The sequence below is a fragment of the Leptidea sinapis genome, chromosome 13 (assembly GCF_905404315.1).
Source record: "Leptidea sinapis chromosome 13, ilLepSina1.1, whole genome shotgun sequence".
NCBI classification, from domain to species: domain Eukaryota; kingdom Metazoa; phylum Arthropoda; class Insecta; order Lepidoptera; family Pieridae; genus Leptidea; species Leptidea sinapis.
This window is the reverse complement of record NC_066277.1, coordinates 14349790-14364894: the sequence shown is the minus strand read 5'-3', so window position 1 is coordinate 14364894 and position 15105 is coordinate 14349790. Positions and strand designations below refer to the sequence as shown.

The window sequence follows — 15105 nt, the reverse complement described above, 5'->3', positions numbered from 1 at the left end:
CCAAATGATGGAAGTTTGGAGAGGAGCGCCTTGTGCCATACACGATCAAAGGCCTTCGCTATATCCAGGCTAACTGCCAGGCCTTCCCCCTTGCTTTCAATAGCCGCAGCCCATCTATGTGTTAGGTATACCAGAAGATCACCTGCCGACCGGCCATGGCGAAACCCGTATTGTCGGTCGTTGATCAACTGGTGACTTTCTAGGTATACCAAGAGCTGACTGCTAATTATGCTTTCCATGATTTTGGAGAGCAGGGAGGTAATAGCAATAGGCCTGTAGTTTGCCGGATCCGAACTGTCTCCTTTTTTTGGATCGGATGGACAAGGGCTAACTTCCATGAGTCAGGGACTACGCCTTTAGAATAAGAGTGCCGGAATAAACGCGTTAGCACCGGCGGCAACTCATCATTTTTCAAATCCAAGATGGCCGCCGCACAAAATTATGATTTCAGCAATATGGATATCGTGTCCGAGGTACTCGAGGGTGCAGAGAACGATTTTGTGATCAGTTTTGAAATCCAAGATGGCCGCCACTCATTATTATGAATTCAGCAATATGGATATCGTGTCCGAGGTTCTCGAGGGTGCAGGAACGAATTTGGGATAATTTATGGAATCGAAGATGGCCGCCGCGCAAAATTATGATTACAACATTATGGGTATCGTATCCGAGGTTCTCGAAGATGCAGAGAACGATTCTCAAAATTCGTCCTCGACACCCTCGCGCAATATTATGATTACAGCCTTATGGGTATCGAATCCAAGGTTCTCGAGGTTCTCGAGGGTGTCGAGGACGAATTTTGAGCGGTCGCCATTTTGGATTCCAAAAATGATCCCAAATTCGTTCTCTGCACCCTCGAGAACCTGTGACACGATATCGATATTGCTGAAATCATAATTATGAACGGCGGCCATCATGGATTTCAAAACTGATCACAAAATCGTTCTCTGCACCCTCGAGGACCTCGGACACGATATCCATATTGCTGAAATCATAATTATGAGCGGCGGCCATCTTGGATTTCAAAAATGATCACAGAATCGTTCTCTGCACCCTCGAGAACCTCGGACACGATATCCATATTGCTGAAATCATAATTATGAGCGGCGGCCATCTTGGATTTCAAAACTGATCACAAAATCGTTCTCTGCACCCTCGAGTACCTTGGACACGATATCCATATTGCTGAAATCATACATTTGCGTGGCGGCCATCTTAGATTTAAACAATGATCCCAAAATCGTTTTCTGCATCCTCGAGGACCTCGGACACGATATCTATATTGCTGAAATCATAATTATGAGCGGCGGCCAACTTGGATTTCAATAATGATCCCAGAATCGTTCTCTGCACCCTCGAGAACCTCGGACACGATTTCCATATTGCTGAAATCATAATTATGATCGGCGGCCATCTTGGATTTCAAAAATGATCACAGAATCGTTCTCTGCACCCTCGAGAACCTGAGATTCGATACCCATAATGCTATAACCATAATATTGCGCGGCGGCCATCTTGGATTTCAAAACTGATCCCAAAATCGTTATCTGCACCCTCGAGAACCACGGACACGATATCCATATTGCTGAAATCATAATTATGAGCGGCGGCCATCTTGGATTTCAAAAATGATCACAGAATCGTTCTCTGCACCCTCGAGAACCTCGGACACGATATCCATATTGCTGAAATCATAATTATGAGCGGCGGCCATCTTGGATTTCAAAACTGATCACAAAAACGTTTTCTGCATCCTCGAGGACCTCGGACACGATATCTATATTGCTGAAATCATAATTATGAGCGGTGGCCAACTTGGATTTCAAAAATGATCCCAGAATCGTTCTCTGCACCCTCGAGAACCTTGGACACAATATCCATATTGCTGAAATCATTATTTTGTGCGGCAGCCATCTTGGATTTCAAAAATGATCACAAAATCGTTCTCTGTACCCTCGAGAACCTCGGATTCGATACCCATAATGCTGTAATCATAATTTTGCGCGGCGGCCATCTTAGATTTCAAAAATGATTACAAAATCGTTCTCTGCACCTTCGAGAGCCTCGAATACGATACCCATGATGTTGTAATCATAATTTTGCGCCATCTTGGATTTCTAACTTCCCTAAAGTACATACATACAAATATCCCGCGTGGCATAATATTCAAAATAATATTCTGTAAATTTTATTTTAGTACTTTCCGACTTCCATTTACCTATATATTTCAACAAATACGCTGTCGCATGATCATTATTTTTTTACTATGATTCCCGCTTTGTACTTGTTTGCTAAAATCTTACGTAATGTGAGCCCGAGAGACACGAACACAGTACCTTCCTCGACAGTGGTCACGGGCGTACTGCTTGTATGAGCGTGCATGCAACCAAGGCGTCGCGTTTGGTCAATAACGAAAAAAATTAATATAAAATAATTCACAAAGCGTATTGATAAAACCCACAAGGAAAATTTATAAATACTAATAAACTATCGAATAAAATAAGTTTTGTGTTTATAGCTATAATAGTTTTAAGATAATATAAACAATTCAAATAAAAAAGACTATTTTTCAAAAAATAAATCTATCGAGATTTTTTTTCGTAATCGTGTTTTCGAAACTGAGATAATTTAGTTAAAGAAATGAAGATAAACATGTCAAAAAATTGGAACCGTAGTATTTGTAGAAGTATTTTAAGTAGATTTTCAAAAAAGTTACTTTTTAAGACTATAGCGCCTTAAGTAGTGTTCATAGCTCGAAATGCTATATTTTCATCGAAAAACTCGTCTAAAAACACCTTGTTTGCGTGTTTTCTGCTTGCTCTTCGCCTTAATGAAGTCATCCGCAGGGCATTACCGCTCTTACTTATATACCGGTCAAATACAATGTAGTAACCTCTTGTAATATTAACCTTGCTGTCCCATATTCATTCCCAAGGATCAAAATCAAGAGAATCTTCCAAGTTCCTTCTGTAACAACCAACCTGGGAGTTCAGGCACTTCTCGCTTGAATTCTTCGCGAGTAGAATAATTTAAACGATACCAATTCAGAACTTGATATATTCGGTAGTGGGCTGTTCAGGTTTAAAGAAAGTGTTGGTAAACACTTAGCTGGTACTCAATCTGCATTTGTTAAATAAGTCGTTTTTCTTTATTTTTTTCTTCTCTTAATTATTTTAATTAATAAGTTAAATTAATAATTTGTAATTTCATTTTTTATAATTATATGAATAAAGATCTATTTTTAGAAGTAATTAGGGAGTATTTTTTGTAATTTTTATGATCACCATAATTGTCGTATACTTTAGAACTACTAATTGTAACATTAGATTAAGAAAATTGTATTGTATATGATGTGGTGTGCTTTAATAAATAAATATACCAGTTGTTCTAGAGCCAAACGGTATTACCCGCCGCGATGGCAAGCGTTCTGATGGAATGACTCTGGTGACTTGGGCACGGGGAAGGGCGCTGGTATGGGACGCGACTTGCGTCGACACTCTGGCTCCTTCTCATGTCCAAGTTACGTCAGTTGGTGCTGGGGCTGCTGCTTCGACTGCCGAAGACAGCAAGCGTCGCAAATATGTCAGTCTCGGTTTGTACCGTTTGGTGTCGAGACACTTGACCCGTGGGGCTCAGAGGCGTAGAGAATGTACAAAGTACTATCTTCTCGCCTCAATAAGACTAGTGGAAACCCAAGCGCTGGAAGCTATTTCGGTCAACGGATCTAGTCATAGTATTGTAATATAGTTATAATATTTGTTTTGTTTGAATAAATACATTTTATTATAATTTAATTAGAGATGTATAGTTTTCAGAAATTCCATAGTTCTAGACCAACAGAAAATACACAATAAATTTTGATTCCCTTGAAAGTGTGGAAATATACGTTTTTTTTTTCAATTAAAATATGAGTATTGACAGAAAGACGGTCGGACAACATAATGATCCTATAAGGATTCAATTTTTTCCGGTACGGAGCTACGGAACCCAAAAAATACTTATTTTATTAATTGCCTGGTTGCAAACTCCCCATTCCAAAAGTGTATTACTTATTTAATTATTTTATTTTATTAGTAATTAATATACCGTTAGACCAACAAAAGTTTTATGATAATTTGAAAATTCATTCAAGGATAATTCAATTCAAATATAGAAATATACTTACGGCCATTGAGAGGGAGGTTAACATTAGCGCAACTTTTCTTCCAAAGTTGTCAACAATGTAACCAAATATGAATACAGCTGGTACTCCAACTATATAGACAACGGACGCCATCCAGGATACGACATCCTGGTGCACTGGCTCCCGGGCTGGCGTGTCTTTGGACATCAGGCGAGGACCCATGGGAGATATCCATCCAACCGCCGTTCCATATGAGAATACTGGCAGCAGCACTGAAAATAAAAAAATATTTTAATACAGAAAGTAGATGAATTTAACACAAGGGACATTTCGTTTTAATCTGCCATATGTGCTTCCCCGGGGCGTAAAAAGAATAGGGTAGTCCCAGGCCCATGGGTGTCGTAAAAGGCGACTACGGGCTTTTTGAAAGTGGGAGAGTCACGCTGCCGTCTTATGACGTCAGCACAATCGGGCCAGACTCGTCCAGGTTACTCGCACAGAATACCGGCGTGAAGTAGCGGCCTAGTGCCGCTATGTATCGCATAGGTTAGTGTCGGGGACCGGAGGCTATTTAACGTACCCCGGGTACAAAATTGAGCATTATTTTTTGCCTCATGCCAGGGTATGTATGTATGTTAGGGACGATATCTGCTGTCGCCGTCTCGGCAATTTTGAGGGACCTGTCCACTCTCTGGCTCCGCGTAGATTTAGAGGACAGCATAAGAGGAGAGCATAATTAACCTCACGCTCTTGGTATACCTTGAGGGTCATCAGTTGATCAACGACCGGCAGTACGGCTTTTGCCATGATCGGTCGACTGGCGATCATCTGGTATACTTACCGGCGGCTATTGAAGGCAAGGGGGAAGGCCTGGCAGTTGGCCTGGATATAGAGAAGGCATTTGATCATGTATGGCACAAGGCGCTCCTCTCAAAACTTCTATCATTTGGGCTTCCCAAGAGATTATGCAAGTGGACCTCCAGCTTCCTCACTGGGCGCAGCATACAGGTCGTTGTCGACGGTTATTGCTCGAATCCCAAGCCCGCGAACGCTGGAGTGCCCCAAGGCTGTGTCCTATCTCACACGCTGTTTCTTCTGCATATCAATGATATGTTGTACACCTCCAACATACATTGCTATGCAGATGTTAGCACTCGTGATACCGTATACACGGGCCATGCAGGTCTCTCTCGGGAAATCGTCGACCAGTGCCGGATGAAACTTGTGTCTTCTATCGAGTCCTCTCTCGAGAAGGTCGCAGAATGGGGTAACTTGAAACTTGTCCAATTTAACCCCTAGAAGACTCAAGTTTGCGCGTTCACCACTAAAAAAACGCTCTTCGACAACACTTCCCTTAAAGCCTCGCCTAGTATCGGAAAAACTGGGTCTCGAAATCTCGAGCGACTGCCAATTTCGTGGTCATCTGGAGGGCAAAGCTAAATTGACTTCGAAGAACCTGGGCGTCATTAATAGAGCACGGCAATACTTCAAGCCAGCCCACATTCTAGCGCTCTACAAAGCGTATATTTTTCTTACGATGTTTTGATAATAATTTTATAGTGATTTGTTCCTAAAACTTATTATTTTTATGTCTTAAGGGAACAAAACAATTTTTTAAGGTTAAAGATTATGTATTTGGGTCATAAAAATTTTAGAAATGTTAAGGTGGGGCATGGCCTAAAAAGGTTGGGATACACTGCCCTTGACAATTTATTGAAGCATTAAAAGACTGATCATAATATGATTCAAATCAAATCAGAATCACTTTATTCATATATTATGTCAAGGAAATGACACTTATGATCACAAAAGATTTTTTATTTTTACATTTACAATAATTGTGTCAACTGATTTTTTTTGACGAAAGTATTGGATTACATAACGTAGTGGTATACCCACCCAGAATAAGTTATCACTTCAAAAAATATAGGTTTCGGATAGGTAATCACCAACATATCATATACAAAAGCCTTCTCCGAAAGATGCTGCATCTTATGTTATAAGTTTTATACCGATCAGTTCAGTAGTTTTCGCAGTATAACCGAACAAAACAATGACTCTCCATTTATTAGTACAGATTATTTAAATATTTAATAATTAAAGAAATAAACAAAATATTATAGGTGATAACTTAGATCTGTTTGGCAAAACAATATTTATTTAATTATAAATTTCTAAAGTTAAAGCAGGGATTTCTCAATGACTTTAAGTAGGACTTGGGTATTGCTTAGAAGTGGGAGGCTCCTATGCACAGGATGCTGGCTATATTATGGGTACCACAACGGCGCCTGTTTCTGCCGTGATGCAGTAGTATGTAAGCATTGCTATGTTTCGGTCTGTAGGGCGCCGTAGCTAGTGATATTACTGGGCAAATAGACTATACCTATCTTAAGTCGACCAGCGCTGTTGTAGTGCCGATCAGAATTTTATGGTTAATCAAGAATCCTTAGTGGCACTGCATTGTAATGGGCAGAGCGTATCAGCTACCATCAGCTGAACGTCCTGCTCGTCACGTTCATTATCATAATAAAAAAAAAACTATATTTCCACACAAATATAACGTATATTGTTGCCTTGTTTGTAGCAACAATGTAAATTTATGTAACAAATACATTGTAAATAAATTTCTACTTATTTAAAACAGTAATTGTTGATTTTATTGCTGATTCTTTTCAACATTTACAGCTTCAACGTCTTAGAAATGATTTTATTAGACAATATATGTAATGTGATGCAAAAAAAATACTGACTAGTGTCTCTTAAAGCTACAAATTTCAATTGTTAGTGGCAATTTTGGAAGTGGCCAGCTTGATTTGGATCTGGTTTTTTTTTATGATAATAAGGGACGAAACGAGCAGGACGTTCAGCTGATGGTAATTGATACGCCCTGCCCATTACAATGCAGTGCCGCTCAGGATTCTTGAAAAACTCAAAAATTCTGAGCGGCAGCACAAGTGCGCTCGTCACCTTAAGACATAAGATGTTAAGTCTCATTTGCCCAGTAATTTCACTATCTACGGCGCCCTTCAGACCTAAACACAGTAATGCTTACACATTACTGCTTCACGACAGAAATAGGCGCCGTTGTGGTACCCATAATCTAGCCGGAATCCGGTGCAAAGGAGCCTCCCACTGGTATAGCGGCAATGGTAAAACAAACTGACATTTCGGCTCATGTTCCCGTTAGTTTTAGTTTAATTCACAGCCACATTGGGCACAGTGCTATCATTGTAGAAAAATTCGTTCCGTTATGGACTGCCAGTATACTGCCGCAGTAGGTACCATAGGGAAATATATTATGACGTCATAAATCGCCGCCATATTCTACTGTGAGCACTGGCGTTTTCGAGGTAGTACGGAGGTAGTAAGGTACTCGGAGTACTTTGATGACGTGATCAGTCAAAACCACTCGAGTGCCTAACGTTTTATAAACAATACCTATAGTTTAATCCCAAATATTTTTAATTTGACAGTACTCCAACAACACTTTTTTTTTAATGAACTAGAAAACTTTAATACCCTCATTTGAATGCTGCGTCAAATAATGCGGCTGACAGTGACGGCATTGCGTTCCGTTTTAAATAGTATCCAGTATAAATGGCTATAAAGGAACGGCTTCACAGTACACAAATAAAAATAGAAAAACAAAATTTTATGAATGATGCGGGATTCGAACCCACGACCTATGGCGTTCCGTGCGGGTGCTGTCACCAACTGAGCTAACCGTTCGAGTACCGCCTCGTTATAAAATTCTGTTTGCTTTGTTCAACTCTCAGGTTGTGGCTTCATCTACAGGATCCACTTTACAGTTGATAACCTGCTCAACCCCAATATTTGCATATTAGGAAATTGACTTGAGATGTCGCTCTTTTAAATCTAAACAATTACAAAACAAACAAAGTATTAATCCTAGAAGTGAGGGTTATCACTTTAAAAAATACATAACATATGGCTTCACAGTATACTAAATTGACGTCACACTGTACAGTGGTCGCAGTGCATATCGGAACATACCCAAAATCTCTGGATCTCTCTGGAACGCGAAGCTCCCTCCCGTTCCCCTTTCCACCCCTCGCGCCCGTCAGGTACATGTCCTGATATTTTCGTACTATCACCGCTTTGTTTTTGAAGTTTTCATTGTTACATTTTGACTTTTATTGTTTACTAGCTGACCCGGCAGACTTCGTACTGCCTCAATGCCTCAATAAAAGACCTAAATTTTTGTATAAAATAAACAAAAAGAATCTTTTTTACCTAAAAAACACGGGTAATTACACCTGTAATTACCCGTGTTTTAAGGAATTTTATTTTTTACCTCCTGCGAAAGTTAGAAAGATATAAAAATTCTAATTAGTTATTCATTTTGAACTATTATTTTTATTTGATTTCTGAACGACGGGGGACCGGTAAAGAAAAATCAAAATTGTTGTTTTTATTTCATTCCGAGTATTTTCATATTTATTCAACCTTTTAAACCTTCTCTGGACTTCCACAAATAATTCAAGACTAAAATTAGCCAAATCCGTCCAGCCGTTCTCGAGTTTTAGCGAGACTAACGAACAGCAATTCATTTTTATATATACTAGCTGACCCGACAGACGTTGTTCTGTTTATAATAAATAAAATAATGTTTTTATATGAATTTGTCAATATCATAACATCAAAAAATACTTCGTAAAATATGCACCCTGCTGTAGTAATGAAATTGTTTCACAGCAGAACTGTCAAACCGTGCGACAATAAATTCTCTCATAGAAATTATGTACGGACACATCAAAGGAAAATAAAATTTGTTGTTTTTATTTAATTTAGCAGCATTTTCCTATTTATTCACCTTTTAAACCATCTCTGGACTTCCACATATAATTCAAGACTAAAATTAGCCAAATCCGTCCTGTTCTTGAGTTCTTTAGTTTTAGCGAGACTAACGAACAGCAATTCATTTTTATATATATAGATAGTTCTGGAGTTTCTGTTGTTCTGTGTACTGCCAGAAAAATATATACTTTTTTACGTAACCCAGATTTTTTCATTGATTTTTCATCTTTGTAATAATAATAATCACAAGTCACAACACAACACAACGTTGTTTATTTATTAATAATAAGATTGTGGGAGCACCAGTGGGAGGCTCCTTTGCACAGGCTTGATTATGATACCACAACGGCGCCTATTTCTGCCGTGAAGCAGTAATGTGTAAGCATTACTGTGTTTCGGTCTGAAGGGTGAAATTACTGGGCAAATGAGACTTAACATCTTATGTCTCAGAATTTTTGGGGTTTTATAAGAATCCTGAGCGGTACTGCATTGTTATGAGCAGGGCGTATCAATTACCATCAGCTGAACGTCCTGCTCGTCTCGTCCCTTATTTTCATTAAAAAAATAATATCCTAGTGATGCTTGTTTTGCACACCGTACCAAAGCAACGAAGTGCTTGGAACAGTATTTCTTTTTTTATGGAAAACGTGCGTACAGTACCTATACTTCTGACGTCATCACCATTCTATTTGACGGTATGAAAACCAGTAACACATATTTTATTACCATCCGCGTTACATGTCTTAAAAACAATTTGCATCATAAATATTTTTTTTCTACGAAAAACCCGAATTTTCTTAATTTATTTTGTGCTAGAATCACATGATCGGAAACGATTTTAATTGGCTATAGTTGATATGACATAACGCTACGCGGTTTTTGTAAGTGTTATCAGTCATAGCTGATACAGTTTTTTATTCTCAGTTACTTCACTCTACATAGATTCTTCTAAATTAACATCACAACCTGTATAGCCGAGTGGTTAGCGATCCTACCTACTAAGCTAGAGGTCCCGGGTTCGAATCCCGGTAAATGCAAGCATTTATGATGAATATATAGATGTTTGTTTCCGAGTCATGGATGTTTAAATGTATTTATGTATGTTTTATATGAATATATGTATGTTTAAGTAAGTATATTGTATTTAATATATCATTGTCTTGTAACCCATAACACAGGCTATATATGCTTTACTTGGGGCAAGATAATTTGTGTAAAAAGTGTGTCAATATTATTATTATTATTATATTATCACAAATTGGTATCAAAGTCAAAGTCAAGTATGCGTTTGAAAGATAAAAAAAAAAAAAAAAAAAAAAAGAAGACGAAAAGATACAGAATTTAAAAATTCAGATACATTTTTTGGTAATTTATTGTAAAACTAGCTGACCCAGCAAACTTTGTATTGCCATATAAAGTAATAACAAAAAAATCAATAATTAAAATATTTGGTGAATAAAAAATAGATAGTGGATCGACATATTGGTTGTCAAATGACAAATATTATGGTTAGGTTCAGAAATTTATTTTTGTGACAATATACATAAAAATAATCTGAGAGGTAGTTAACAACTGTAGTTAATCTACCAACTGTTAGCTAAGTTTAATTTTGTTTTTTTTTTTAAAAGTTAGAAAGATATTTAAAAATCCTTCAATTTGATTTCTGAACGACGGGGGACACATCAAAGGAAAAACAAAATTGTTGTTTTTATTTAATTCCGAGCATTTTCATATTTACTGAAACCTTCCCTGGACATTCACAAATAATTCAAGAACAAAATAAGCCAAATCGGTCCAGCCGTTCTCGAGTTTCAGCGAGACTAACGAACAGCAATTCATTTTTATGTATATAGATTTCATACCATTGCATGCAAAAGAATTGTTTATTTTACAGAGCCTAGTAGACCCAATAACTACTTACACCAGGACCAAATGTACAATATACGTTCCTCATTGCAGTACTTTACAGGCAATAATTATATTTTATAAGGAGTCCACAAGCAATAATTCAGATATTAGTTTGCTTACCTGATTTCGATCTATACAATAAAAGGCATTTATTTTCTCAAAATTGATTCCTTTAGAATTCTTTTTGATGTCATTTCTAATAACTACTAGATACTACTACCGCTTCGGAAACAAATGGCGCTCTGAGAGAGAAGGCGCAAGAAACTCTCCAAGCATTATTTTTTTGCACTCTTTTCAATAAAAATATACAATATTGTGCAGTCATTTCTATCGCTATAAAATAATCACAATCTAGTCCCAGGCTGTCCGATCATTTAGATATTCAGCAGTGGAGTAATAGGATTTACGACAGAGCCATTTTTTTATAAAACATTTAAATTTGTTTATAGATAATGCCTGAACAGTGGCTGGGACTTTATTATAGAAGTGTATACATTTAACAATAAGTCACCGAGCGCGTTAAGAGGTAGATTGACGAGGCGTTGGATGAGTGCGTGTTCTCTTGAGTGCTGAATACCTGAATTCCTGGTCGTTTGTCCTCATATTCCATAAAAAAAAATACTATGCCTTACTACTACTACATTACCAACGACTTATGAAACTATCTGAATATGAACATTGAAATGATAATAAGTTATAAATAGATCGAAAGTCCGAGAACATTGACAATGAACTTCGCATCTCATAACTACAGCAGCGCATTGGATGTTACTCGATGAGACGCGACATCAATTAGTTACAATCTGCTGTACTTGACAATCGATTTTTCATCGTCTCATTAATTCAAATTCAAATATTTTTATACAAAATAGGATGTGATATCACAGATTGAAAGTCAAAAAGTATACTGCTACCACTCATTCGAAAAAGTATGCCTCAGACCTGAGAAGAACGATTAACGGGCGGAAGAAACTCAGTGGGCTTCTTTTTTTATCGTACTATAAAACTTATTATTTCATAGCCTGATGGCGATCCCAATCTGTTGTATCATTAAGAAAGTCAATTATGTTATAATAACCTTTACCACAAAAATTCTTTTTTAACAATTCAATTGAATTGCGTAATATATAGATGTAATAGTTATGGATCTTGTTGTAAAAGCATATATATACATCGCTCCACAAAAGACTTGCTAGCTCAACTTAGTCGAGTAGTAGGCATTATAAGTTTATGTCTGTTCCTAGTGTTAACATTATGGTTATGACAGTGTCAAGCAAATTCACTATGTGTCTATGTACATGAACATTGTCATGAAGAATGTATTTTTTACTATTCTACCACAAAGATTCAAGGCTCTATCCGGTATGATATTTGTGTGTAAGTATTAGAGGAGGTTAAGTATCAAGAGGTTTGCGTGAGAGTAAAAAGGGCCGCCCATATAACATCCGAAATATCAAGAAATCCGTTGCCGGCCTCTATGGCTGGTCAACAAGACAACGGCAGGCGGAATGGATCAGTATTACACCCTCAACCTTGGAACACCTGATCCATCTTTCCGGTGATAGGAACAAAAAAATAAAGGCAAACCTTCGTTATAGAAGAAGTGTTAAAAGAATAATAAGAAGAAGTTACGTCAGCGTTTGAGGTGATATGTTTCTTCCGAATCGCGCGGTTCTGGAGCGCCAGTCACCAACGTGGTGCAGGTAAATTTCGCATTTTAACATGATGTCCGGGTGAAACGAGGCTGATATAGCAAATTATTCACATCTTTACGCATTGCCAAGTACTCAAGCCGATCAGGATGAACTTGATCGCTGATAATTCGAAATGCTCTCAGTTGTAGGCGGAGAAATGGATACTACTGGTACGGATAGGCAACATGTAATATTAACTGGTATATAAGTTCATTATAATCCTAATAAGTTTTCTGATATTTTATATGTTATTAGAGCTTCGAGGGAAATTAGATAAAGCAGAATGAACCGAACCTAATTAAAGACATAATCAACTATATGTAAATTATTTTTTACTAGAGAAACGTACTCAAGATCACTTTATTATTTTTATTGTTCCAAAGGGCACAATCTCGTACCAATTAGTAGGACTATTCTGGAACCACGTTAATAATCGAAGCATTATACAATGCAATTGTATTTATTGCTCGTGTATCAAATATCATATGACATGCGTAACAATTATTTCCACGCTTCGTCGCGTTGAGGAATTATTTTGAAGGATTTTCCATGAGTAAAATAACTGGTTATGTAGTGCATCAGGTCTTTACTAATAAATATGCGCTCAACTCGAGAGGAATCATGGAGCGTGGGCAGCCTTTTAGTTGGGAGTGTAACCTAGCTGGGGCAGAGAGGGTCCATACAACACTTCCATCTTGGCGCTCTTAACTTCGCTTCAGATTCTTCGAATGGCTTTCGCATCGTCAATGTCCGTCTCCCGCCAGAATTTTTTATAGGAACAGTAAATTCTTGGTCGCCTTCCTCGTTTTACATTCATACAATTGGCGCCTCTATCCTCCTATCTCCCTATAGCCAATATCCCTTTCGGTCCTTCCAGTCTCTGATAAGCAAATTAATAGTCGCGAGCTCGCTTACCTCAGTTCTTTCGTCCTCAATAATTGTTCTAAAAATCCTAATGTGATTCCTCTGGTGTTGCTAGATAATGTGGGAGGCGGCGGTGGTTAATATTAAGTGACCCTAACGCTCGTTTGTCTTCCATAAAAAAAAACTTAATTTCTTCAGTCTTTAGGTTGCTTATTTTAAGTCTCACCTTCGCTGCTTCCTTCTGTATCTCTATGCGTGATTGTACTCTAGAGTCTTTTTATATCCCATACTAATGCAGGTCTCTAGTGGTCAAAGAACTTATTTAAGTATTTTTGTCAACAGGGACAGGTACGATCCGACATGGGTACCTTCAAAAAAAGCGCGTACACCTTCCTTAAAGGTCGGCAACGCTCCTGTGATTACTCTGGTGTTGCAAGAGATTGAGGGCGGCGGTGATCACTCAACAACAGGTGACCCGTACGCTCGTTTGTCCTCCTATTCCATAAAAAATGAAAAAGGTACAAGAAAATGTGAGAGAAGGCACACTCCCAAGATGGGACTATGAGCTTTGTTTACGCCCATATCTAATGAACGTGGAACCGGAAACATCGCGCAAGTACCTTTGGTTTTACTTTTAAGTTCCATACAATCCATGACTGGATAACAATAATCATTTACTTACACTCTAATTTCATGGGAGGCATAGCCACTGGTATAGAGTTTAAGCTTTTATAATTTCATTTAATTAGAGTATATTATTTACCATTGGCCTTTGGTGTGGCCATATTGAATTTAAAAATGATACGACATTCGATTTTTTTTACCCCGAGGAGTTTGGAAACTATATCCATATTATGCAATGATAATTTCGCGCGGTGACAATTTTCGATGTCAAAAATGATCCAAAATTTGTTCTCTACAACCCCAAGAACCTTAGACTGCATTTTATTAAAACATGGATCAAAAATCTATAATTGTTGACTGGAAATCATTAGAAAAGAAAGTTATATATACTGGACGCAATAAACATGCCATCTTCAATGAAGTAATTCCGTAGACAGCAATAACTGTAAAGTTAATGTAAACAATAAATTCTCTATCATCTACATCCCTTGAACAAATACGAAAGTCAATAAAACACATTAATTACTGGGACTGAACAACAATTTAATATAAGTCACTTAAAGTGATATTCATAATTATTTAACTCGATCTGGAACTTGGACCAATGCTATTTACATCTCGGATACAATAACAAATTTATTATTATTTCACATTGGCCTGGATGTGTTATACTTCTTATTTCTTTCATTATTCTTTTTACAAATGGGAGGCTTGTTTTTTTTATGACATGTAAGGGACGAGACGAGCAGGACGTACAGCTGATGGTAATTTACGTACCGGCTTATGGTACCCTTTGCCCATTACATTACAGTGCCCCTCAGGGTTCTTGAAAAACCCCAGAATTCTAAGCTCCTCACATTGAGACAAGGATGTTAAGTCTCATTTGCCCAGTAATTTCACTAGCTATGGCGCCCTTCAGACCGAAACACAATAATGTTTACTCATTACTGCTTCACGGTAGAAATATTTTCTCTAGTCTGTTTGTTTTGATTAGGTTTATTAATTAGTTTACTTATACTTTCAATACAAGAATGGCTACTTTAATTGGAGGGTTTTTGAGTTTCCCTATATTTG

General features: G+C 37.6%; 1 protein-coding gene across 1 annotated transcript in view; it reads right to left on the bottom strand.

The window, feature by feature from the left end:
- The window catches only part of LOC126967643 (facilitated trehalose transporter Tret1-like), a 70114-nt gene that overhangs the window by 31603 nt on the left and 23406 nt on the right, over positions 1-15105 (bottom strand). Inside the window, exon 2 of the mRNA XM_050812212.1 lies at positions 4166-4395. Coding sequence (XP_050668169.1) covers positions 4166-4395 — 230 coding nt within the window. The remainder of the gene's footprint in view (positions 1-4165; positions 4396-15105) is intronic.